Source organism: Canis lupus, chromosome 27 (assembly GCF_011100685.1).
Source record: "Canis lupus familiaris isolate Mischka breed German Shepherd chromosome 27, alternate assembly UU_Cfam_GSD_1.0, whole genome shotgun sequence".
NCBI classification, from domain to species: Eukaryota; Metazoa; Chordata; class Mammalia; order Carnivora; family Canidae; genus Canis; species Canis lupus.
Window position 1 is genome coordinate 17564860 of NC_049248.1, and position 27576 is coordinate 17592435.

General features: G+C 37.0%; 1 protein-coding gene across 8 annotated transcripts in view; it reads left to right on the forward strand.

The window, feature by feature from the left end:
• PIK3C2G (phosphatidylinositol-4-phosphate 3-kinase catalytic subunit type 2 gamma) overlaps positions 1-27576 on the forward strand; it is a 365888-nt gene that overhangs the window by 218022 nt on the left and 120290 nt on the right. For all 8 annotated transcript variants that reach the window (XR_005379904.1, XR_005379905.1, XM_038576933.1 and 5 more), the window contains 6 exons: positions 1787-1967; positions 5476-5583; positions 10838-10930; positions 12364-12493; positions 23280-23416; positions 25488-25657. Coding sequence is in view for 6 of the 8 variants with exons in the window: in XM_038576933.1 (XP_038432861.1) it covers positions 1787-1967; positions 5476-5583; positions 10838-10930; positions 12364-12493; positions 23280-23416; positions 25488-25657 (819 nt within the window). In the remaining 2 variants the exon portion in view is untranslated. The remainder of the gene's footprint in view (positions 1-1786; positions 1968-5475; positions 5584-10837; positions 10931-12363; positions 12494-23279; positions 23417-25487; positions 25658-27576) is intronic.

The following is a 27576-nucleotide window of genomic DNA, read 5'->3' on the forward strand; positions in this document are numbered from 1 at the left end:
CATCAAGTACCTATCTCACTGAAACCCCAGTACACTCTCAAATGGTATATTACCAAAGTCCTCAAAATACTGAGAGAATCTGAGAGATATACAATTTTATATTAAATGTCTTAAAGTTTTACATGTGAATGCCTGCATTTGCGACCTTCCAGTTCATACTCACACAACATTCATTTTCTCAGAGCTTCCAAATAATGACAGATTTCACTTACTACATCTGATATTTCAAAATATCACCATAGGGGTACATATAAAAAATTTCATTATTATCTACTATTATTCTTACATTGAAAATAAGCAGGTGTCAATGGATTATATTTTTTCATCAATACATCTTTAACCCTTTGAGGGTTTTTTTTTTAGTGCTTTCAAGAGGTAGGTAAGAACTGTTATTCAACTTAAAAGCAAAAGAGGTGCTAGAATTTAAGTTGGCTTCATAACAATGACAAGAGAGCAAGCCCTCACCTAAAAAAGTCTCAATTTTTTTAACTTTTTTAACTTAATTTTTTTAAATATGTAGAAACAAAAAGCATAGAACAAATGAAATAATGTGTTATAGTCTCTGTACCATAATACATATTAGGCAGAGGTGCAAAATTAAGAATTCAGAATGAAATTCATCTATATATTTTTCAACTGCTTTGCATTTAATCTTTTTTTTTTTTAGTATTTCATTTTCACAATAACTTTCTCCTAGTTTCTTGAATGGCAATTTTACAGAGAAGGACAAGACTGGAGACCAGTTAAGAGTAAAAGAACCAATCAAAGAGAGGTTAACATTCAAAAGAATTAGTTTTTTTAATTCTTTTTCAGTGGTTTGGGACATAATAGAAAACGTTTGAGCATATTGGAATTCGTTTCAAGGCAGTAGAAGTTGTCACATGACAAGCAGTAAAAAAATATTTGTTACTGCTCCATTATCTAGCAGAGTATTCTTATGTCTTTGTGTGCTATGCTTCCCCTGTTCATTACATGAGCAGACTACCAGGCAGTGACAGAAGTTGGCTGGGGGAGGCCGCAAAATACAGAGGGTCTAATTAATGTTGGTTGACTAGTAGGTACATGGTGCTAAGGCCTTTCAAATGCATCAGCTCAATCTGTGTTCTATACAGCTCTACAGAATCAGTTTATTACTTTATTTTATAGATAAATAAAATCTAAAAAAATAAAATAAAATAAAATAAAATAAAATAAAATAAAATAAAATCTCAGCCTAGTTAAAGAACTTGCCTAAATTACTTATAAGTTGTAGGGCTGAGATTTGAATCCAGAAATGTCTGAAAACAAAACCATTCTCTTGCCTTTACAACGTCTACCTCCAAGTAATCAAAGGAAGTTACTGTAAGAAAGAGAAATATGTAGTATGTGACAGTGTGGGAGCCTTTTGAAGAAAAGTAGAAAAAGGTAGGGTTGATGGTTGATGATAATGTGGTCATTTATAAATACTATTTCTAAAATTCTTTGTCCTTATTTTAATAAGAAGTCAAAATATGTTAAGTATTTGTTATAGATAGAATTAAGAAGCCTGAAAAAAGAAAAAGTGTATTGTGAATTGAAATGAGAAAAGGCAGGTCTCTTATTGATTCTTCACTCTAGGAATCTCATTAGCTATCAGATGGAATTTGATGACTGCCAATGAACAAACAACATTTTCCCTGATTCAAGGCTGTTAAACTGCCCAAAGCCACCAAATACAGATTAGTCTGAAATGCACTGATTGTTCCTGCTGGAGATGGTTAAAAAATCAGCTATAGATACAAGAATTCTTGTTCTCTCTTCCCTTCAGGCTGCTAAAGGATGCACAGAATGAAACTTACTTTAAAAGCTGGTATCAGAAGCTGTTGGCAGCTCTTCAATTCTGTTCAGGAAAAGCCTTGAGTGATGAGTTTTCCAAGGAGAAGAAACTTATTAAAATTCTGGGAGACATAGGGGAAAAAGTCAAGTCTGCCAGTGACCCTCAAAGACAGGTTTGTTGAAAAATTAATCTTCCTGTAGTGTTTTCTTTAATCTTTTGTTCAATTAAGTTTTAATTTCATAGCTTAGAAAGCAAATTCCTTGCCTATACTTAGTATAAGACACCCAAATTATTACTTTAATCAAGATTTTTTTCAATTTACAGTCTCAAAGTTAATGATAATGTCTACTAAGAGAACATGTTTTTTTAAAGGTTTTATTTATTTGAGAGAGAGAGAGAAAGAAAGCATGAGTGAATGATGAGAGGAATGAGAGGGGGAGAGAGAGAATCTCCAGCAGAGTCTGCACTGAGTGCAGAGCCCAGTGCAGGGCTCACTCACAACCCTGAAATCATAACCTGAGCCAATACCAAGACTTGGATGCTTAACTGATTGAGCCACCCCCAGGCACTCCAATATGGTTTTTTGATTTAAGTAGCCTTGCAGCATAAGGAGGGTACCTGACAAAAAGAAATCAACTTAAAGGCAGTTTAGCTAAAAAGACCAGATGAAGTAATTTCCTCAAAATGGCAGCACAATTCAGGATAGTAGAAGTCCAAAGGGGACTTTTTAGGGCACCTTTGTCCAGGGTATAAAATCTAGGTCTAGATTTTTCTAACACTGCACTAATCGAAATCACATTTTATTTATTTTTTTAAAATTGCATTTATTTCTTCATGAGAGACACAGAGAGAGAGGCAGAGACATAGGCAGAGGGGGAAGCAGGCTCCCCATGAGGAACCTGATGCAGAATTCAATCCCAGGACCACGGGCCCACACCCGGAGCCAAAGGCAGATGCTCAACCACTGAGCCCCCCAGGTGCCCCTCAAAATCATATTTTAAACACTTTTTTGGCATAACAAATAAAATTAATTAAATCAATGGTGGTATGGATAGTAAAACTTTTATACTAAGTTCCATGAATGATAGTCAAAATATTGTGCCTTTTTCATCACTGATTATAATAATGGACTTAGCTCTTCTTGTTCTTGATCTGATTAAAGTATTTTTGCTCTTTTTAATTATATGCATCACTAATTGCCCTCACTGACATAGAGCATTGAGTAGGTTCTCTTATGTTCAACATTCTGGATGCAGGGTGACAGTGGTTATCCACCCATTGTATTAATGACATTGTTCAGTCATTAAGTACTTACAGAGCAGGAGTTATGGATAGAAAAATGACTGAAACTTGAATTTTGTCCTCAAAGGGCACACACAGCTTCTCTCAGTGCACTCTCTAAAATCAAAAAGAATTTTCAACAATAATATAAAAACATTGACAGGCAAAATGTTCCAGAATTCTTTCCCACCCCAATACTTTTCTTGCTGGAAGTCACTCATTTGATTTAGAAATGCCAGAAGCTCTGGCACTTCACCTCTATAGGAATAAATAAAAAATAAAAGGCATAACCATGGGATTTATTCTTAAATGGGAAACATATATAAACTCTAAATTGACAGAAAAACTTAAGATAAAGAACATGATGAGCAATGCAAAAAAAAATTCTATAATTTCTTCATATTACTGCAGACTTACTAATTATTATCTGGTGATAGACAAAAAGTTGAAAGTAAGTAAAATAAACTGGTTTAAAATTTATAAAATTTGGGACGCCTGGGTGGCTGGTTGGCTCAGCAGTTGAACATCTGCCTTTGGCTCAGGGAGTGGTTCCTGGAGTTCCAGGATCGAGTCCCACATCAGGCTCCCTGCATGGAGCCTGCTTCTCCCTCTGCCTGTGTCTCTGCCTCTCTCTCTCTTTGTGTCTCTCATGAATAAATAAAATTTTTTAAAAAATGAAATAAAATTTACAAAATTAGTGTATGAGAGTAGTCTTTGTTTCTTACATTTTAAGATTCCACACATATTTGAGATGCATACTACAGTTAAATAAATCTGATGCCTTTTTTGACCATTTGCATTAAATTCCAAAGTGATATGACATTATTCTCTCAAATTACTTTGCTCACCTAGACTGATTTTGTGATAACATTTCTTAACATAAAAATAAGAAAATAAAAATAAAGAGATGGAAGAAGCATTTATAATTTTGCACAATTCAAGTTATTGTTAGCTATTTTTTTAGCTCTTTTTTTAAAAAGTACTAATTAGTATTGTATGGAAGTGTCGAATCACTATATTGTGCACCTGAAACTGATATTACACTGTATGTTAATTAACTGGAATTTAAATAAAAGCTGTGAAAAACCTCTTTAATAGATAATTCATAATTCTGCAAACCTACTTATAAATTTATGTCTGCTTATTCTGATAAAGGCTAGACTTTTAATATATTAAAATTGTCTCCTCTATTAGTTTTCCTCAGATTCCTAGAGGTTATTTCTTTACAGGTTGTTTTTCTCTGCTGTTTACTATTAAAGCATGTCATCTCATTGAAAATAAAATAAAATTAAAATTAAATTAAAATTTTTAAAAGTACTAATTAACTCTGTAAAGAAGATATTTTAGTTAAAGAAAGTAGAGATTCCCCTCCATGATATTCCTTAGGGAAATCCAGGTGTAGATAGGACAAAGGAGGACATACAGAAAGAGTGCCATGGTGGAATCTGCCTCATTTTTCCACCTTGCTCTTCTGGATTCTGAAAGCAGTATTTTCTATTATTTGCCAATGACCCAGGAGTAAAAGCCAAGAAACTCTTGGGAGTTAATTAAACATTAGTAATCTGATACCTTCATTTTTAGAATTGGACTTAAAGAGTTTTTGAAAATGGGCTAAAAGGAGTTTTTTTATATTTTGGATTATCGTTCCTCCCCCTTTTGTATCAGAAATATACTCATTGGCATTTAGTGAACCATTTGTTCAAACATGTTACTATTACTATTATCAATTGTCTGCAATTATCATTTTTTTGCCATTATTGCCCTTAATCCATGTGAATTTTTTTTCTAAAATGTAAATCACTATTAAGTATGAATCTTGAGAGTTACAAATTAAAATTCCAGGAAATTTTCAGAAATGGATCATGTTAATAATTACTTAAAGCAGGTATTGCAAGATGGCGGGCCACAGGTCAAATCTAACCCATTGTGTTTGTTTGAACAGAATAGTTCCTTGTTAGGATGCTTGGGTGGCTCAGCAGTTGAGCATCTGCCTTTGGCTCAGGGCGTGATCGTGGGATCCAAGATTGAGTCCCTCATCGGGCTCCCTGTGGGGAGCCTGCTTCTCGGAACTCTGCCTATTTCTCTGTGTCTCTCATGAATAAACAAAGAAATCTTTAAAAAATAAAATAGTTCTTTGTTTTGGTTTTGTTTTTAATTGAAATTAAAATCCTGTAGAAAAGGCATGAACTCTTTAGTTCCCCATTTCCCTCAACACTCCATATTGTCTTTAGCCTGCTGCCTCCTAATATGTGTCTACAACACCTACCTGACCCCAAAGCTTACAAGTGTGCAACCCCTGAATTAAAGAGTTTATTTAATCAATAGAAGAAAATTATAACTTGAAAGAAAAGCAAGTTCTTTACAGTTTCTAAAATGCTTTTCAAATGATTTTTACACAGGAGGTACTGAAGAAAGAGATTGGCAGACTAGAAGAATTCTTTCAGTGTATAAAGACTTGTCACCTTCCTCTGAACCCTGCCCTGTGTATAAAGGGTATTGATCGTGATGTAAGTCAGTTTATTCAGTATATAAATTGAGTATTTTTGTTTCGTATTGTTTAGTTCACTGTATGTTTTTGAAATGGCAAAAACGATTTATGAATTGTCATTGCAAGTATTTAAAAAAAAGTAATTGAATTCAATCCAAACTATGTGCCACATTTGATGCACTGTGTAAGGCTGAGATTGTATTGGCCTCATCACATGATTTGTTGATTTAGAAATAAACTATCAGTTCAGTAAAAATAAATTAAAAAAAGATATTTCTCACTAAATTGATTTCTCAATTTATTCAAAATGGTTGATTTGGTGACCTTATGCAGGCTTGGCTTTAATTTCATGCTATTTAGATTATGTGCATACCCATGCCTAGTACACTATTATTAGCTACAACACCTCAGTTTTATTTAATTTAAAATTCACTGAAACTCATGTGTCAGTGTACCATATATTTTGTGATTTTACTTATGCCTGGAGTGACCTTCCTGCCATCAGAAACAATTTATTTCTCTTTTATGCCTCTACAAGTCACACTTCTCTAACTTAGAATTATTCTTTCTCCTTTTATCTCCATTAACTTGATTAGCCTCCTTCTCAAAAGCCTAAGAGTAGAAAACACTAATAGAGGTAGGATCAATAAGTGAGACTTAGAAGAAAAGAGGTTAAATTATCATGCATGAACAATAAATGTTACTTGACTGAAGTCATAATACAATAAAGAAAACAAATCCAATGATTAGGAGAAAAATCAGACCATTATTAGTATGAAATTTAAAACTTCTGTTAAAAAGTTGGCACTGTTACCTTTACAACTTTGCTGTTTCACAGGAGCCTTAGAAACCTTCCTAATATGCTACATAGCATATTTTTTAAAATAACAAAATAAGGCATCAAATTCCATAAACTGAGATATGTCTATTTGGGTGAAAATCTGAATCGTTGCTACTTTTTAAAAATTTGTAACTTCTTAAAAAAAAAAAAAAATTTGTAACTTCTTAATCATCGGCGATATCCACTGATTAATGCTGAAAATACAGGGAAATGCAGCATTTCAAGACACGGTATCTGAAAGTAGAAAGAACAGTATGAATCATTGAATCCAGATGTTGATTTTTTGTTTCTGCTTTCTTGGTTTATTGTTGTTTAAGGAGTAGAACAATTTTCTTAGTTAAATTTCCATATGAGTCTTGGTTTTCTGTTTGTTTTTAAATTTTTAATTATTTATTTATTCATGATAGACACAGAGAGAAAGCCAGAGACACAGGCAGAGGGAGAAGCAGGCTCCATGTAGAGAGCCCAATACAGACACAGACATAGGGAGAAGGAGGCTCCATGCAGAGAGCCCAATACTCGATCCCGGACCCCGGGATCATGCTCTGAGCCAAAGGCAGACACTCAACTGCTGAAACACCCAGGCATCCCCAGTCTTATTTTTTTGTGGGCCTTGGTGATATGGGATATCAGTTCTAAATGGTGACTGCTGTGGGTGCCGATGTGAGATGGTCAGGCTAAGGGTCATCAGCCCAGGAGTTACCACCCCTAGCACTCTAGCTGGGACCACACTGCTTTCCTATACCTACCTGCAGACAGTAGTACTTTCCCTGAGTCTGGAAAGTATGCCAAGTAAGCTGCCCCTTGCTCCATTTGCTCTGGTCAGCTGTGCCTGGCACAATGCTGGGCACCTGTGCATAGAGCAATAAACAGGGCAGATGCAGCCAGGTGACACTCTCCCTTGGGGAACATATTAGTCCATCCTACAGTCCTGCCAAACAAGGAGGTCTGAAGGAAAACACATCACATCTGAAGATGTGGTAAATGTGGCAAATTTTCAATCAGAGCCTGCATCAGAGGATCCATACTGGAAAAGAACCTCTAAGAGTGTAATGAGTATGATAAGACATTTAGAGAGACCTCTCAGCTAATGGTTCATTTGAGAATCTACTAAGGAGGGAAGCCCTATGAATGCAGCAAGCATGGGAAGAGCTGTCATCACTACTCCCACTTATTCAATATCAGAGATTCCATAATTAGGAAAAACCTTACAAATGTGCTTTATGCGTAAAAACCTTCACTCAGAGTTCCCTACTCATTGACCTTCAAATAACTCATCCTGGGGAGACCTAAATTTCATAAGTGTAGGAGGCCTGCATTCAGAGTAAAATCCTTTTCTAACACCAAGTATGTCATGCTAGTGAGAAACATTACAGTTGAATGAGTGTGAGCAAGCTCTCTGTTCCAATAAAAAGCATTTTGGTCATCAGAGAATCCATACTGCAGAGAAGCCCTGCAAGTATAATGAGCATAGTAAGGCCTGTCAGAATAAATGTCTTATTTGATGTTAGAGCCTCCACACTGGGGAATGAGTACAATAAATGTAGGCAGTATGGAAAAGACTTCAATCAGAACTCTCAATTTGGGGCACCTGGGTGGTTCAGTCAGTTAAGCGTCTGCCTTCTGCTGGGGTCATGATCTCAAGGTCCTGGGATCCAGCCCCATGTTAGACTTCCTGCTGTGGGAACCTGCTCCTCTCCTCCCTACTTGTGATCTCTCTTGCTATCTCTGTTTCTCTCAAATGAACAAAATCTTCTTTAAAAAAACAAAAACAAAAAGAACTCTCAACTTGTTAGCTATGAGCAAATTCCTACCACAGAAAAGCGTTTGGAATGCAGTGTGGCAAGATATTCAGTGAGAGTAAATGTCTTATTTTACATCATCTGACTTCACACAAATGAAAAGCTCCAGAAGAATGCAGAATGGAGACTCACATCTTGTTATATAACAGAGAACTCACATTGGTGAAAAATCCTATGAATGTAATAAGTATGGGAAGTTTCTTTGGTGATAGCATGAATTTTATGATGTCAGAGAACCCATCTGGGGAGAAAGTTTATAAATGAAATGATTGTGGGAAAGCCATTAGTGATAGTTCACAGTTTATTATGCATCAGAGAGTTCACATGGGAAAGAAGCCCTATGAATGTAGTGAGTACAGGAAAGCGTACAGTCAACATTTCTATTTTAATGTTGACTGTAGTCATCAGTAAACTACACTGGGGAGAAGCACTCAAGCCTGGCTCAGTCTATTTTTTAAAGTGTGGCTCTCCAAGATGGAGGACAAAGGTCTTAGCTTTGAATTAAGCCTTCTTTCAAAGAATTTTCACCCTTGTCTCTCCTTGGAACCACTAATTACAATGGATCATTTCCTATTTTCCTTTGGGTCACTAGGGAATGGATCCAGCATTTGGGAGAGTGGTTTTAACTTAATGTAATCCTTTTCCACTCCTGGGAAAGTAAGGACCACACACTTCATTTACTAATAGATTTCTTTCCTTTTTTTAGAAACTATTTTAAGTCTATATCATTAGTGTGTGCTTCTCAAGAACAGGGGTCATATCTTCCTTTCTCTATTCCAGCTCTTCTTATTTTCTTATTTCTATTCCAGCTCTTTTATCTCATTATTTACATAAAATTATCTTCCAAGATTCCTACTCATCCTTTCCCTTCTCTTGGTTGTGGCCCTTGCAATGTACTTTTCACATCTAATATAAGTTCTCATTGTTTGCCTTTCCCTACCTAGAACCCCCCTTTTATTTTAAAAGCTGTTAGCTAATCTCTGGCACAATCTTCAAATCCAGCCCATCTCTGAAAGATTTCTCTTCTTTAAGTGCTTCTTCATTCAACCGTGATAAATGGCCTTGTCAATTATTTTCAACCTAATGCGTATGTGTATGTGTTCATACCAACTTTCTGTAGGCTCTTGGAGAATAGATACTGTGTCTCTGATATCATATGGATAGTGGTTTGTGCATACTAACTGTCAAATACAAAATATTTTTGACATGACTCTCAAAAAGTATACTGCATGTGAAAACCAAAATATAAAACAATGAAAACAAAATAGCTCTGAGTGACATAATTAAGAAGGGCTAAGTCTTATCTTCAGCCACCCTTCGCCCTTTTTCCTCTTCCCTGAACTTGAGATGCTTCGAAGAGACCTCCAAGAATAGGTTGAGCATAGTTTGAAAACCACTGATCTAGACTCATTTCTAACCTAATACAGGACTTCCTAATTTGATACCATGACAGAAGGTCATATGTTCCCTGATTGATTCTTGAAGCAAGAATTCATTACTTAACAAGCAGTCTCACCCATTTACTATAAACCTCCAATTGATTCAGTAAGCAAGGGTTTCTGTTTGCTTAGGGATTAGGTTAGTTTTCTGTTGATAGGTTAAGTTAAACAACATATCCTTTCCCTTCTAAGTCTACTGATTTCAGACTTCTCAGGAACAATGATATTTAAACTGATCCTTCAACATGTATTGATGTCATATTTTACTAAGTTGATAAATTGAAACCATCAAGTTCTTTTCCTTTATTTAGTATTGATTTAACTCTTCACTGTCAACATGAAGTCTCTAATAGCCTAAAGACATACAACCTTTTAGCATTCAGACAACTGTTAGAACATAAAAGGAAAATAACCAACAATGAAAGTGTAATGGAAAGTTGTCAATATTATAAAGCTGAAATGGAAATGCAAAGTGTAACTGAAAGAAAAGAAAGGAGGAAACATATGTTGTACTATTATTTGTAAAGATAAAAAAATGTTAACAAAAAGAGAAAAATAATGCATTATTTTATTTGAAGTACCTAATTAATGCCAGGCACTGCACTGTAGAAGGTCTTTTATATCTATTAGCCCATATATCTATTACAAATATGTTTGAGATAGGGACTGTTATCCCCATTTAAGTAACTTGCCCGAGACCTTGCAGCTAAGTTACAGAGTTCTAATTTAAATTTAGTTACAGAGTTCTAATTTAAATTTAGGTATTTCTTAACTCTATATTTCCTTAAAGTGTGCTGCAGGGGAAAAATAATTAAAAGAAAATAGATTTTTGAATAGCAATTTTATCTTTCAGATATTAACCATCTAGCATAAACACAATATTTACATACTACTTTGTTTATCTAAACTCCCAACATATCACCACTGTTCAGTGAGAAAAAAATGTAGTTGAAGGTTTACAACCTGCCAAGAAGCTGGATTTTCAGTTTCTAAGTAAAAGTCTTTGGCTAATAAACTAGAGTTGGCTTATTTTTGTTTTTAATAAACATAATTTCTTTGTTCCAAAGTGTAAAAATTATTTATATGTGTTACACTTACTCATATAACAAATTATGCAAGAGGCCCATGATTTCAGGGTAAGTGTTCTTTTGGCTTTATTTTGCTCACCATTTTTCTCTTCTCTTTCGGTAGGCGTGTTCATATTTCACATCTCATGCTTTGCCACTGAAGATTACTTTCATCAATGCTAACCCAATGGGCAAAAACATCAGCATCATTTTTAAGGTACAGTAGCCCTCCTAAAACATCAAATTGATTTCACAGGTAGAATTATTGATTTCTCACAAAAAGAAATTATTTTACTTGTTTTCCTCTGGCAACAAAGAGGATTCCAGTTATTTTTGATTCTGCATTTTTACAGAATTATAGTACATGTCAAGCAATGATTGACAATAAATTGATCATTACTGGCTCAAGCTAGTGAACCTTCAATGGAAAACTTAAGAAGATTTGTTTCAATAAATGAAATTAAACACTTTTGAGTAGCACAGAAAATGGAATGTATGATGAACCCCCAATAGGAGAGTTTTCTTTTGGTTTAGGTACTAAATTAGAATCAATATTATCTGAAATTCAAATGATATGTTAATGCAACATAAAATTCTTATCTTCAGGCACTAGCTTATTTTAGTAATTTGGGTTATTTTCTTTTCAATTAAATATAGGCCAGTCTTTATCATGAATTTCATAGGAAAGTAGAGTAAATGGTAGTGATAGAGGTATAGACAAGTAGGAAAGAGGGGCCAAAGAAGAAGCTATGAGTAGAAAGGAAAAATTTGGAGTCATTCAGTTAATCTAATCAATCATTCAGCCAAACCAGACAACCAGGTCTCAGAGTGAATTATTTGGTGAATTTTGACTATTTTTGAGTATAATTTTTAACACACCCATACTTTGGCTTTGACCTGTGTAACCTGAAGCATGAATGGTCATGAAACACTGGATTTTGGGTGAAGAAAAAAAATACCACAAAAGTTCATCTTGCAGTATTTCTTTGCATATAATTTAGAAAGCATTTTCAAAACCAAACCTCTTAGTTTAAAAGCAGAAAACTATCCTTCCCCTTTGGACATATGCCACTTCCTTCACCTATGCTAGAAAATTATCTCTTAATCATTTCTTATTATCAAAGGCTGTGTACTCTGAAAACTTTTTAACCACCTTCATAATATGAGAAGTCAATGATTTAAAGTCTGATGAATCTTATGTGTGCTATTTATACTCCTAGTCAAGAAGTTCTTGGTATTCTAACTGTATATCAGTATATACATTTATGGCATACCAAATAATGTTTCAGTTAGAAAGGGATCTCTCTTGGCTGAGTTTGAAATTTGAATAAACATTCATGGAGCCTCTCTTCACTAGACTTTGAACCTGAGACATTGCACAATGATAAATTAAAAGATTATTATCAGCGAACAACATTCCAAGCAACTTCTAATTTAATGGCTGAAGCTTCTGTAATCATTTAAAGAAAAATTCTTACTTCTTTGATCTTCTCTTAGAAACACAAGGTGTTCTTAGTACTAATAGAATAATTGAAATCACCTTAAGTCAAGCTGGAAATTTATTCGAGGAAAGAAATGACATATCCATATTTGAAGGCTTTTAATGGAATTCAAGGAGAAATCCAGAGTCTATGATTTTGTGTTTAACAGGCCGGAGATGATCTTCGTCAGGATATGCTTGTTCTGCAGATTATTCAAGTGATGGACAATATTTGGCTGCAGGAGGGCCTGGATATGCAAATGATCATTTATAGATGTCTATCCACAGGAAAAGGTCAAGGTCAGTATAGATTAGAAAGTGATTTGACTTACATTATTTATCTCAAACATTCGCTGGTAACATGACACCAGACTTTACACAGCCTTCATTTTAGAATATAAATTTTAAAGTCAACAGAACTATACAAAGCCATTCCTTTTTCTTAAAAAGAATTATTTTCGAAAGTGGTAAGCCAAGTAATTTACATAGAATATAATGTCTTTTTTGATATTAATTAGGATTTTGACAATCTAGATGTTAACTGTGGTGTCCCTTTGTGTGTCTTTTGTGTGTTCTTTTCTCTGTAAGATAACAGAAAAGCTAACTTATTCAAAAAAATTCAATTGTTGCCTATTAACACAAAATTTACAAAGTTGCAAATGCTTAAAGGGGTTCTGAAGAGTATAAATACATTACAAATATGCATTTAATTTCTAAAAGACTTTTGAATAAACCATAATATCAGTAGTCAAAGATGACCAAACATGCAAATTTTGAATGTAATTCTTTTCCTTTATAAAAGCCAAATGTTAATATGGAAATATAATTACATTTATATACATTTTCAAAGAAAATAATATTGATAGTCCACCCAAATTATTACCATTACAGGTAAAAGCTGTACTTAATTACAATCACCCTGAATTGAAATAATTCCTAAGATACCTTATAATCTTTTTAAAATGTGCTCACTACCACCCAGGATTTCATTAAACTAATTGGTAGGAATTATAGCAGATAAATCTGTATTTTAAAAAGGATAAAAACCCAGAGAACTATAAAAGGGACTAGAACCATGTTGTTGTAGTTGTTATTCAGGCAGGACTGCAATTTAAACCTAACAGAAAAACTAGCACTGTCTGCCCCCCAGTTCCTGAGGTCCCATCAATAGGCTCAGTACCCCAGCCAACTGTGATTTGAGATTGTAGAAACTCAGTATGGAAGCACCTCTGCATTAGCTTAACTTGCAACCTGATACTTCAGGATTAGTCTGTTACAAGTCATGCTACCCAATTCTTTTGATTCTGGTAATAGGGCTTTTCTTCCATGGCAAGTGGCCACCTCGGAACCCTTTCTAAATCTCTATTTCCTAGAAGAGTCTTTATCATTGTTACTCTGAGATTGTAATTCCTTGTATTTTCTCTCCTTTTTCTTATGTAAAGTAACTTAATTCTTTCAAATCCTAATGTATTGCAAGAGTAAAAATAAAGCTGGATGAACCAAGCTGAACTTCTTGATGTCACATGGATAACCTTTTCTTCAGAAATTGAATACATCACTGACCTCAAGTGGAATTCTTCAATTGCATCTACTTATTTCTCAGTTTAAAACTATAGAATGTAACACAGGCTAGATCTTTTAAAGTTAATAAAATGATTCAGCAAAAATGAATGTAGATCTGCCCAAAGTTGTAGATGTCATAAGACAAACAAGCTATTATTCCCAGCTATCTACCAACAATCTTCTATAGTTGTTAAGATTTGAAAGGGCATTACACTGACAAAATACTTCTTTGAGAAAAATAGAGATCATTAAAGCAAACATCATTTTTGGGAGGTCAGGTTCCATTTTTAACATGCTTCCAAGGCTTATTAAATATCTATTGTTTTGGGGATCCCTGGGTGGCTCAGTGGTTTAGCGCCTGCCGCCTGCCTTCGAGTCCCACGTCGGGCTCCCGGCATGGAGCCTGCTTCTTCCTCTGCCTGTGTCTCTGCCTCTCTCTCTCTCTCTCTCTCTCTCTCTCATGAATAAATAAATAAATAATTCTTTGAAAAAATATATCTATTATTTCAAGAAATATCACAAATGTAAGGTAAGGAATACTAAAATAAGCTAAACAGAGTTCGCTGCCCATAAAGGAGAGTATATTCCAGGCTGGAAGTTTGTATGACTTTATCAGCATTATTGTTTATTATAATTCTGACTACTTTGCAGATGATATCCTAGGATATCATGAGGGAGACCATCAGGGAAAATAAAAATTCTTTAAGATTTATTTTATCATTGGCTCTCCAAATTCGATGGACATAAAAATTACTTAGGGAAATTGGAGGAGTAGATATAAGTAGGCTCCATCCAGGTACTAAATCAGGTTTTCTACTTAGGCATTGAAGTCAAAATCAAGTCTCTGTGACTGTAAAAAGCTGATCCAGTGTTTGTTATGCACCCCACTTTGAGAGTTACTGCCTTATATGATACCACCTTAAAAAGTTTTGTCCCTGGGGGAGGGGCAAGATGGCGCCACCAAATTACCTAGAAAACCCTCAAATTATCCTGAAAATCTATCAATTCGGCCTGAGATTTAAAGAGAGACCAGCTGGAATGCTACAGTGAGAAGAGTTCGCGCATCTATCAAGGTAGGAAGACGGGGGACAAAGAAATAAAGAGACAAAGGCCTCCAAGGGGGAGGGGCCCGCGAGGAGCCGGGCTGAGGCCGGGGCGAGTGTCCCCAGGACAGGAGAGCCCCGTCCCGGAGAAGCAGGAGCTGCACCGACCTTCCCGGGCGGAAAGGGGCTCCAGGGAGGTGGAGCAGGACCCAGGAGGGCGGGGATGCCCTCGGGCTCCGGGGACACTAACAGGCACCTGCGCCCCAGGAGAGTGCGCCGAGCTCCCTAAGGGCTGCAGCGCGCACGGCGGGACCCGGAGCAGCTCGGGGGGGCTCGGGGGCGGCTCCGCGGAGGGGGCTGCGGGGCGGGAGCAGCTCGGAGGGGCTCGGGCAGAGGAAGAGGCTCCGTGCGGAGGGGGCTGCGCGGTTCCAGGAGCAGCTCGGAGGGGCTCGGGCGGCAGCTCCGCGGAGGGGGTTGCGCGGCCCGGGAGCGCGAATCCAACAGCGCAGGCTCCGGAGCACAGGGCGCCGGGACACAGCCCAGGATCCGGCCTCCCCCGGGACAGGCAGAGGCCGGGAGGGCCCAGGACCTCAAGGACGCTCCTGCCCCAGCTGAGCAGATCAGCGGCCCCGCCCCGGAGCCTCCAGGCCCTGCAGACGGAGAGCTCAGAAGTTCCTGCCGGAGCTGAATCCAGGTTTCCAGAGCTGGCCCCGCCACTGGGGCTGTTCCTCCTGCGGCCTCACGGGGTAAACAACCCCCACTGAGCCCTGCACCAGGCAGGGGCACAGCAGCTCCCCCAACTGCTAACACCTGAAAATCAGCACAACAGGCCCCTCCCCCAGAACACCAGCTAGACTGACAACTTCCAGGAGAAGCCAAAGGACTAAAAGTACACAGAATCAGAAGATACTCCCCGGTGGTTCTTTTTTTTTTTTTTTTTGCTTTTTGATTTGTTTCCTTCCCCCACCCCCTTTTTTTCTCCTTTCTTTTTCTTTCTCTTTTTCTTCTTTTTTTCTTTTTTTCTTTTTGTTTCTTCCCTTTTTTTTCTCTTTCTCTTTTCTTTCCTTCTTTCTCTCCTCTCTTTTTCTCTTTTTCCCAATAGAACTTGCTTTTGGCCACTCTGCACTGAGCAAAATGACTAGAAGGAAAACCTCACCTCAAAAGAAAGAATCAGAAACAGTCCTCTCCCCCACAGAGTTACAAAATCTGGATTACAATTCAATGTCAGAAAGCCAATTCAGAAGCACTATTATACAGCTACTGGTGGCTCTAGAAAAAAGTATAAAGGACTCAAGAGACTTCATGACTGCAGAATTTAGAGCTAATCAGGCAGAAATTAAAAATCAATTGAATGAGATGCAATCCAAACTAGAAGTCCTAACGACGAGGGTTAACGAGGTGGAAGAACGAGTGAGTGACATAGAAGACAAGTTGATTAGCAAAGAGGGAAACTGAGGAAAAAAGAGACAAACAATTAAAAGACCATGAAGGATAGATTAAGGGAAATAAACGACAGCCTGAGGAAAGAAAAACCTACGTTTAATTGGGGTTCCCGAGGGCGCCGAAAGGGACAGAGGGCCAGAATATGTATTAGAACAAATTCTAGCTGAAAACTTTCCTAATCTGGGAAGGGAAACAGGCATTCAGATCCAGGAAATAGAGAGATCCCCCCCTAAAATCAATAAAAACCGTTCAACACCTCGACATTTAATAGTGAAGCTTGCAAATTCCAAAGATAAGGAGAAGATCCTTAAAGCAGCAAGAGACAAGAAATCCCTGACTTCTATGGGGAGGAGTATTAGGGTAACAGCAGACCTCTCCACAGAGACCTGGCAGGCCAGAAAGGGCTGGCAGGATATATTCAGGGTCCTAAATGAGACGAACATGCAACCAAGAATACTTTATCCAGCAAGGCTCTCATTCAAAATGGAAGGAGAGATAAAGAGCTTCCAAGACAGGCAGCAACTAAAAGAATATGTGACCTCCAAACCAGCTCTGCAAGAAATTTTAAGGGGGACTCTTAAAATTCCCCTTTAAGAAGAAGTTCAGTGGAACAGTCCACAAAAACAAGGACTGAATAGATATCATGATGACACTAAACTCATATCTCTCAATAGTAACTCTGAATGTGAACGGGCTTAATGACCCCATCAAAAGGCGCAGGGTTTCAGACTGGATAAAAAAGCAGGACCCATCTATTTGCTATCTACAAGAGACTCATTTTAGACAGAAGGACACCTACAGCCTGAAAATAAAAGGTTGGAGAACCATTTACCATTCGAATGGTCCTCAAAAGAAAGCAGGGGTAGCCATCCTTATATCAGATAAACTAAAATTTACCCCGAGGACTGTAGTGAGAGATGAAGAGGGACACTATATCATACTTAAAGGATCTATTCAACAAGAGGACTTAACAATCCTCAATATATATGCCCCGAATGTGGGAGCTGCCAAATATATAAATCAATTATTAACCAAAGTGAAGAAATACTTAGATAATAATACACTTATACTTGGTGACTTCAATCTAGCTCTTTCTATACTCGATAGGTCTTCTAAGCACAACATCTCCAAAGAAACGAGAGCTTTAAATGATACAGTGGACCAGATGGATTTCACAGATATCTACAGAACTTTACATCCAAACTCAACTGAATACACATTCTTCTCAAGCGCACATGGAACTTTCTCCAGAATAGACCACATATTGGGTCACAAATCGGGTCTGAACCGATACCAAAAGATTGGGATTGTCCCCTGCATATTCTCAGACCATAATGCCTTGAAACTAGAACTAAATCACAACAAGAAGTTTGGAAGGACCTCAAACACGTGGAGGTTAAGGACCATCCTGCTAAAAGATAAAAGGGTCAACCAGGAAATTAAGGAAGAATTAAAAAGATTCATGGAAACTAATGAGAATGAAGATACAACCGTTCAAAATCTTTGGGATGCAGCAAAAGCAGTCCTAAGGGGGAAATACATCGCAATACAAGCATCCATTCAAAAACTGGAAAGAACTCAAATAAAAAAGCTAACCTTACACATAAAGGAGCTAGAGAAAAAACAGCAAATAGATCCTACACCCAAGAGAAGAAGGGAGTTAATAAAGATTCGAGCAGAACTCAACTGAAATCGAGACCAGAAGAACTGTGGAACAGATCAACAGAACCAGGAGTTGGTTCTTTGAAAGAATTAATAAGATAGATAAACCATTAGCCAGCCTTATTAAAAAGAAGAGAGAGAAGACTCAAATTAATAAAATCATTAATGAGAAAGGAGAGATCACTACCAACACCAAGGAAATACAAACGATTTTAAAAACATATTATGAACAGCTATACGCCAATAAATTAGGCAATCTAGAAGACATGGACTCATTCCTGGAAAGCCACAAACTACCAAAACTGGAACAGGAAGAAATAGAAAACCTGAACAGGCCAATAACCAGGGAGGAAATTGAAGCAGTCATCAAAAACCTCCCAAGACACAAGAGTCCAGGGCCAGATGGCTTCCCAGGGGAATTCTATCAAACGTTTAAAGAAGAAACCATACCTATTCTCCTAAAGCTGTTTGGAAAGATAGAAAGAGATGGAGTACTTCCAAATTCGTTCTATGAGGCCAGCATCACCTTAATTCCAAAGCCAGACAAAGACCCCACCAAAAAGGAGAATTACAGACCAATATCCCTGATGAACATGGATGCAAAAATTCTCAACAAGATACTGGCCAATAGGATCCAACAGTACATTAAGAAAATTATTCACCATGACCAAGTAGGATTTATCCCCAGGACACAAGGCTGGTTCAACACCCGTAAAACAATCAATGTGATTCATCATATCAGCAAGAGAAAAACCAAGAACCATATGATCCTCTCATTGGATGCAGAGAAAGCATTTGACAAAATACAGCATCCATTTCTGATCAAAACTCTTCAGAGTGTAGGGATAGAGGGAACATTCCTCAACATCTTAAAAGCCATCTATGAAAAGCCCACAGCAAATATCATTCTCAATGGGGAAGCACTGGGAGCCTTTCCCCTAAGATCAGGAACAAGACAGGGATGTCCTCTCTCACCACTGCTGTTCAACATAGTACTGGAAGTCCTAGCCTCAGCAATCAGACAACAAAAAGACATTAAAGGCATTCAAATTGGCAAAGAAGAAGTCAAACTCTCCCTCTTCGCCGATGACATGATACTCTACATAGAAAACCCAAAAGTCTCCACCCCAAGATTGCTAGAACTCATACAGCAATTCGGTAGCGTGGCAGGATACAAAATCAATGCCCAGAAGTCAGTGGCATTTCTATACACTAACAATGAGACTGAGGAAAGAGAAATTAAGGAGTCAATCCCATTTACAATTGCACCCAAAAGCATAAGATACCTAGGAATAAACCTAACCAAAGATGTAAAGGATCTATACCCTCAAAACTATAGAACACTTCTGAAAGAAATTGAGGAAGACACAAAGAGATGGAAAAATATTCCATGCTCATGGATTGGCAGAATTAATATTGTGAAAATGTCAATGTTACCCAGGGCAATATACACGTTTAATGCAATCCCTATCAAAATACCATGGACTTTCTTCAGAGAGCTAGAACAAATTATTTTAAGATTTGTGTGGAATCAGAAAAGACCCCGAATAGCCAGGGGAATTTTTTAAAAAAAAAACCATATCTGGGGGCATCACAATGCCAGATTTCAGGTTGTACTACAAAGCTGTGGTCATCAAGACAGTGTGGTACTGGCACAAAAACAGACACGTAGATCAGTGGAACAGAATAGAGAACCCAGAAGTGGACCCTGAACTTTATGGGCAACTAATATTCGATAAAGGAGGAAAGACTATCCATTGGAAGAAAGACAGTCTCTTCAATAAATGGTGCTGGGAAAATTGGACATCCACATGCAGAAGAATGAAACTAGACCATTCTCTTTCACCATACACAAAGATAAACTCAAAATGGATGAAAGATCTAAATGTGAGACAAGATTCCATCAAAATCCTAGAGAAGAACACAGGCAACACCCTTTTTGAACTCGGCCACAGTAACTTCTTGCAAGATACATCCACGAAGGCAAAAGAAACAAAAGCAAAAATGAACTATTGGGACTTCATCAAGATAAGAAGCTTTTGCACAGCAAAGGATACAGTCAACAAAACTCAAAGACAACCTACAGAATGGGAGAAGATATTTGCAAATGACATATCAGATAAAGGGCTAGTTTCCAAGATCTATAAAGAACTTATTAAACTCAACACCAAAGAAACAAACAATCCAATCATGAAATGGGCAAAAGACATGAACAGAAATCTCACAGAGGAAGACATAGACATGGCCAACATGCATATGAGAAAATGCTCTGCATCACTTGCCATCAGGGAAATACAAATCAAAACCACAATCAGATACCACCTCACACCAGTGAGAATGGGGCAAATTAACAAGGCAGGAAACAACAGATGTTGGAGAGGATGCGGAGAAAAGGGAACCCTCATACACTGTTGGTGGGAATGTGAACTGGTACAGCCACTCTGGAAAACTGTGTGGAGGTTCCTCAAACAGTTAAAAATATACCTGCCCTACGACCCAGCAATTGCACTGTTGGGGATTTACCCCAAAGATACAAATGCAATGAAACGCCGGGACACCTGCACCCCGATGTTTATAGCAGCAATGGCCACGATAGCCAAACTGTGGAAGGAGCCTCGGTGTCCAACGAAAGATGAATGGATAAAGAAGATGTGGTTTATGTATACAATGGAATATTACTCAGCTATTAGAAATGACAAATACCCACCATTTGCTTCAACGTGGTTGGAACTGGAGGGTATTATGCTGAGTGAAGTAAGTCAGTCGGAGAAGGACAAACATTATATGTTCTCATTCATTTGGGGAATATAAATAATAGTGAAAGGGAATATAAGGGAAGGGAGAAGAAATTTGTGGGAAATATCAGAAAGGGAGACAGAACGTAAAGACTGCTAACTCTGGGAAACGAACTAGGGGTGGTAGAAGGGGAGGAGGGCGGGGGGTGGGAGTGAATGGGTGACGGGCACTGGGGGTTATTCTGTATGTTAGTAAATTGAACACCAATAAAAAATAAATTAAAAAAAAAAAAGTTTTGTCCCTAAGAATGCTGCTATTTAAAATATGATCCATGAACCAGCAGCATTGACATCACCTGAGAGTATGTTAGCAGTGCAGAATCTCAGGCCTCACCCCCACCCTAAAGAGTCAGAACCTACATTTTAACCCCAAGTGATACATATATGCCCTAAAATTGGAGAAATTATGCATTAAAGGACAGTAAAAATAGAACTACTCATATTACTCAATGCACACAGAATTGTTATAAGTATTTAAAAGATGTATGATACATACTAGCTTAAACGTATAAAATGTAATTTATGGCTTTAATTGATAGACAAAACTTAGCCACCATGATTATTATAAATTAGGGGCAAGGTTTTCAGAGTAGTCAGCAATGTAAGTATTATGATAAATGGCTTGGGATTTAGCAAAGATTAATTCCCTGAAGACAAATGTGATCTGAAAAGTAACTGACATTGCCACAGCATAGTATCTAAACTGTGCTAATAATCAAAGTCTTAATTTTGGTCATGGTCAAATGTGAGGCACTGAAGCATTAAGGACCCGGATAGTAGGTGATTTCCCTTTAGGAAGTATCAAGTGAAGGAATTGGAAAAATGAAGAGGGAAATGTTACTACTAAATGTAATGTTGAGATGCCTGGGTCGCTCTGTGTTTGAGCATCTACCTTCTGGTCAGGTCATGATCTCAGGATTCTGGGATGGAGTCCACATCAGGCTTCCAACATGAAACCTGCTTCTCCCTCTGCCTATGTCTCTGCCTCTCTCTGCGTATCTCTCATGAATAAATAAATTAAATATTTTAAAATAAATAAATAAATGGAATGTTTACATTTGCTATCTCAGTTAATACACATGAGAAAATCTGCACAAGAGCCAAATACATTGGCTGTAATTCTGAGGATATGCCCAAGATTTACCTCTGCAGTGTTGTTGGTTTCTCTTTCTTTAAATATATTTTATAGGTATTTCTGTAGCCATTCAATATTCTATTCCCACTCCCCATGTTTAAGTTTCTTCTGATCCAGCAGTGCAGATGCCTAAAGGTCACAACTGGGCTATTAAATAACAAGAGAGGTTAATGCTGCAACCAGTTACTACTGGCCAAATCCAGCACAGAGAGTGTTTCATTTACCAATATGGTGATTTGCTTGCTTTTTGTTTAATTTAAATACTTTTAAAGATAGATCATGAAATAGTTTTTAAAATTCAAGCACCTCTCTTTTTATATAGTTATATTTGGTTCTTTGGTCTCTTAGGACATTTAAGTTTTCAACTCTTGAATTGCCAAGATTGTGGAAATCAGAAATTCTAGACTTTTATTTCTTTCAATGCTTTTATTTATAGAACTGCATATTACAGATTTCTTTGTGGACATTAGTCCTGGGACAGTTTTAAATACTTGGTCTAAATTGCTATTCTGTACAGAATAAAATCAGAAGATTTGATAATATTTACATTAAAATTTTTTTTTAAGATTTTATTTATTTGAGAGAGAGAGAACATGAGGGGCAGGGAGAGGCAGAAGCAAATTCCCCACTGAGTGGGGAGTCCAACGCAGAACTCAATTCCAGGATCCTGGGATCATGACTTGAGCTAAAGGCAGACTCAACTGACAGAGCCACTCAGGGGCCCATTTTTTAAAAAGATTTTAGAAAATATTTACATTTCAATAACCTTAGAAATACAATGAAAGAAGCCTTGTTGGATACATGGTCAGTAGGGCAAAGGTCCTATTCAAGTTCAAACAATATATGCCCTCCTTAAAAAAATTATTACCATAGTTTCTCTTTAATGTTGACTAAGAAGGAAGAAGCAGGCAGCTCTCTACATGTTTACTACAGTTAATCTGTTCACTCCTAGGAATGGGACACTTAACAGTGAAGCCTTTATTAACCTGAACATTGATTTTTATAATATATTTGAAAAGTTTGTTATAGCAATTGCATTTGGTTCTCTTTCATCATAAATATGCTTGTTATTACAAGTTTGCCCTCCCTTAAGCTGTAAATGAATGCATAAGTCATACATTAATTAACCCACTACTTTATTGACTCAGTGGGAACTCTGTGAGACTAGCTAGATTGGCTCTCTAAGTAGTTCAAGAAAAAATAGTAAAGCTTCTGATAGATCTAATCCAAACACTATAAGTAACCCATTGCTCCCCAGAATTTAGGAAAACTTAGAAGGAAGGCAGTCTAGATAAGGTTCCTTCAGAGAAGAAGGTTTACAAAGAAAAGGATCAATCAACTAGTGCTGGCAACTATTGTTGCTATGTATTTCAAGATGTGTTTCCTACGTATTCCTCATCTTGGGAAGAAAGAATTATTTCAAGAATCTCTTTTTTATCAACCAGGATTGGTGCAGATGGTACCCGATGCCATAACCCTAGCAAAGATCCATCGCCATTCTGGACTGATAGGACCGTTGAAAGAAAACACAATCAAAAAGTGGTTCAGTCAACACAACCATTTAAAGGCAGATTATGAAAAGGTTTGTCTTGCTGCAGCTAATTTTAAGTAATGTACTTAAATAAAAATAATGCTCTGGATCCTCAGCTATTGTGATTTCTGAAAAAGTAAATTAAGTACACCTTGAGTTCTAATTCACTCAATCATCAGCTTAGTAATAATGATCCAGTTTAAGTGGCATATTACCTAGATAAAATTTCTATATTTGGTTTTACTTCTAATAACTATCTCTTTTGAGATGATGCTTCTTGAAACTATCTCTTTCAAATTCTTCTGTCTGTACACAATGTCTGATTTCTATAAATCCACCTCCTTCCTTTGCAATGCATTTCTTCTGCTGAGCTCTACTTTTTCATGCCTTATTCTTTCAATATTTGCAGAATGCATAATTGGTTTTTTTTAATATCTCAGAACTTAACAAAATGTAGTGTTTTATTTGACTGCAAACACTTTTTCCCACTTTCATGCTGGCATCTAGCCTGCTGTGTACCATTGTGCTAATTCTGCCCATCCCAGGGCTCACAGCTAAGAAGATGAGTTGGTTACAGATAGTCTTTGTTCCACTTGCTGAGGCATCGAGGCATGAACTGGTACAACAAGGTCTGCCCAGAGGCAGAGGCACCTTTATACTAATTCACACAAAGATACAAGGTGGGCTAGCATTGAATTTGCTCAGAACTATTCAGAGCACTGAAATTCCCTCATCCTAGGAAATCCCTCAGTCTTGAGGAAACTGAGATGATTGGTCATCCTAGTTAGCACAGGCCATGATAGAGAAACATAAGAGGTCATCTACTACAGATTTCTATGATATTGGAATAGAACAAAATGCAGGCTTTTGGGAGGTCAAATAACAAAGATAAGATGATATTATCTTGAAATCTATTTTTAGCCATTTTGGAGATTATAACTTGAGTTTTGCACAAATCTCTGGGGCTATATTATTTGAGGTGTCTTCACACACATTTGTTCTTCACAACTATCATGTAAAGGCATCTTTTATTATCTTCACTTTATAAGTGAAAAATGTCTAGAGAGACTAATTAAATGACTTGTTCAGGCACTTGGGATATCTAGAATAAGACATGAAATTCAGTGACACAGATTTCTACTCCAGCATGTCAGCCACACCATTCCAGTAGTCCTATTACTATGACCCAACCAATCACTCATGCTTACACCATGGTTACAGTTAAAGTTGCATCATTGTTGAAAATAATGTATACCCAGGAGACCATTTTGAAAATAAAGAGTAATTTTGGCAAGAAATCTCTATTTCTTAAAGAAACAGAAGCCATGATTGACTCAGTGTGGCGCCAATCTGCTTTCACCCACATAGACATTCACTGATATATACTGTACCAAAATGTTTTTGGACATCAACTGGATGACCTATTTGTAAGGATAAACATAAAATATTACGTATATCTCAGTATGGCTTTTTTGTGTTAAAAATTCAAATATCCAAAATTGGTATTTTATTTTTAAAAAAATATTTTATTTACTCATTTGAAAGAAAGAGAGAGAGAGAGAACACAAGCAAGAGGAGCAGCAAGCAGAGAGAGAGGAAGGAGCAAGCTCCCCATTGAGCAGGGAGCCTGTTGGGAGACTTAATCCCAGAACCCCAGGATCATGACCTGAGCCAAAATCAGACACAACTGACTGTACCAACCCAGGTGCCACCGAAATTGATATTTTACATTTCTTTGGGGATAGGCAATATTGAGCCATATTGCTCCTTCTTTTACTTTGAAAAAGAATCATTCCATATTGTATATTTGAGACATAAAAAAAATAACCACCAGGAATCCTCCTCAATAAACTATGAAAATTAGATCCAACTGAGTAAAAGAGATATTTTGCACAATTTCAACAAAAACATTCATCTATTAGGGCCAAAGAATAGATGTTCTTCTGTAGCATATCAAGAACTAGTCATTTGATCATAATCTTCTCTTCACTGAGATGTAGAAGTGACTCTCGATTATGTAATTTTGCTTTTTATGATACTTTTTACCATTAGCTCTGATGCTCCTGCATTTGCTTATTTTGTCTGTGTGTTATCTTTGTGTTATTGTTTTTCAACTGATTAGGCCTTGAGGAACTTCTTCTATTCCTGTGCTGGCTGGTGTGTGGTAACGTTCATCCTGGGAGTCTGTGACCGACATAACGACAACATCATGCTGACAAAGTCAGGCCACATGTTTCATATTGACTTTGGAAAATTCCTAGGTCATGCACAAACATTTGGAGGGATAAAAAGGTCAGTGTGCAAATAATGTTTATTACAGTAATGAAGTAATATCCTAGAGTGATATATAACATGCAATGGCATAGAAACCCAGCAAATGACTTGCTCCCCATCTCTTACATCCCTCTAGATGACATAAACATGTTTATAGAAGATTGAAGGAAATATTTTTTAATAAATTGTTAATGGAAAAAATTAAGTTTCCTCAAATTCTTAATGGACTTCTCCCATGAGATAGTAATCCAGTTCCAGTTGGAATTGTCTGAAATACAGTATATTCATTTTCTTATAAACCTTGAATGAACAATGAGGCATGAATTCATGCTCTCAATACATCTGCTATATTGCCCAGAGCAATCACCACCCCTGGTCTACATATCATAAAACTAGCACATTTCCTACACTGAAATAGCCTTGAATCATTCAAAAAATACCTAGTGAGCAACTACCATTTAAGGCTCTTAGGTTATAACAGTAAACAAGGCAGACACAAATCCTGATTTCTTTGTAATAGAGATGACAGACATTAAACAAGTTAGCATGCAAGGAAATAATATGAAGAAATGAGGAGTTTAACTTGTTAATAAGAAACTGACACAAAGAAATGGGGTAGAGAGTGGAGCAGGGATGCTATTTTAAAGAAGCCTCTAAGGAGATGAGAGACAATTGTGTAATTAATGATCTTCCTGTGTAAATCCATGAGAATAATATTCTAAGAAAAGAGAATAGCAAAAATAACAGTCGTTTCGCATGGAAATAAGCCTGGTATGTTCCAATAACAAGGAGGTCTGGGCCTAGAGGTAGATGGAAAGGGCAACCAGTAGGGGTAAAGGGGAAGAGTTCAGTGGAAACCAGATCAGGTACGGCACTGAGGACATAGTACAGAAGTTGGCTTTTGTTTTGGGCTCAGGGGCAAACCATTGATGGATTTCAGTGGATTTCAAAACTCTTTCCTTCTGTCCTATGAAATAATGAAACTAGTTCATTATTGATGATTAGGGCAAGACCTTAATGGAAAGGAGGTGGTAAAAACTGACAGATTGAGAATGTATTTTGGAGCAAGAGCCATAGAACTTGCTGATTGATCGGACATCTGGCCATGACTAATGGGCAGGGGCAGGGGTTTAACAGGTAGAAGAAGAATGGAAAACATTCAAGGATGACTCCTGGATTTTTGGTCTTAACAAATAATTATATCATTTACTGAAACCTAAAAGACTGATGGATGAGTAAGTTTTTGTTTTCCTTTATTTGAACTGGGGCAAGGAGACCTAAAGTTTAAGACTAAATGTCCCTTGCTTTAAAAAGATAATTTACCTTAAAGTAGAAATGAGATCAAACCATTCTAAAGAGTAATCAATCACTTTTAGCTAAAAGTAACTTCCCCATAGAAGAAATAATAATGACTCCTACAATATAGCATGATGAACTTTCATTAGATGACCATTATCTGGCATTAAAATGCCAGCATAAACTACATAATATCTCCTATTTTGTAGAGACATACAAATGGAATCTTTTCACTTGCTATTCTTTTCAATATATTGCCTTCTATACTGACTGCCTTGAGAAAATTCACCACATCTGCATTAATTCCTTAAAAAAATCTACCGAGGATGGTCTGTGTGCCGAGGACTATTATGACCTTGGGGACACAGAGGTTAATAGTCCACATTTACTACCTCAATGGGGCTTGCACTTCCTTAGAATACTGGAAGACAACACATAAATAATCACATAAAATGTGGAAAGAGCAGAAATAAAGAGTTGTATGGACTATCAGAACATCCATAGAGGCAGGATACCTAGTTTATGAAAGACAAATGTTAATTAACATACATGAGCATATTACTTCCTCATATAACTTGTTTTCCCTAGAATCCACTCTATCCCAGAAATTTAAAGATTAGATTACAATTTTGACATCTTTA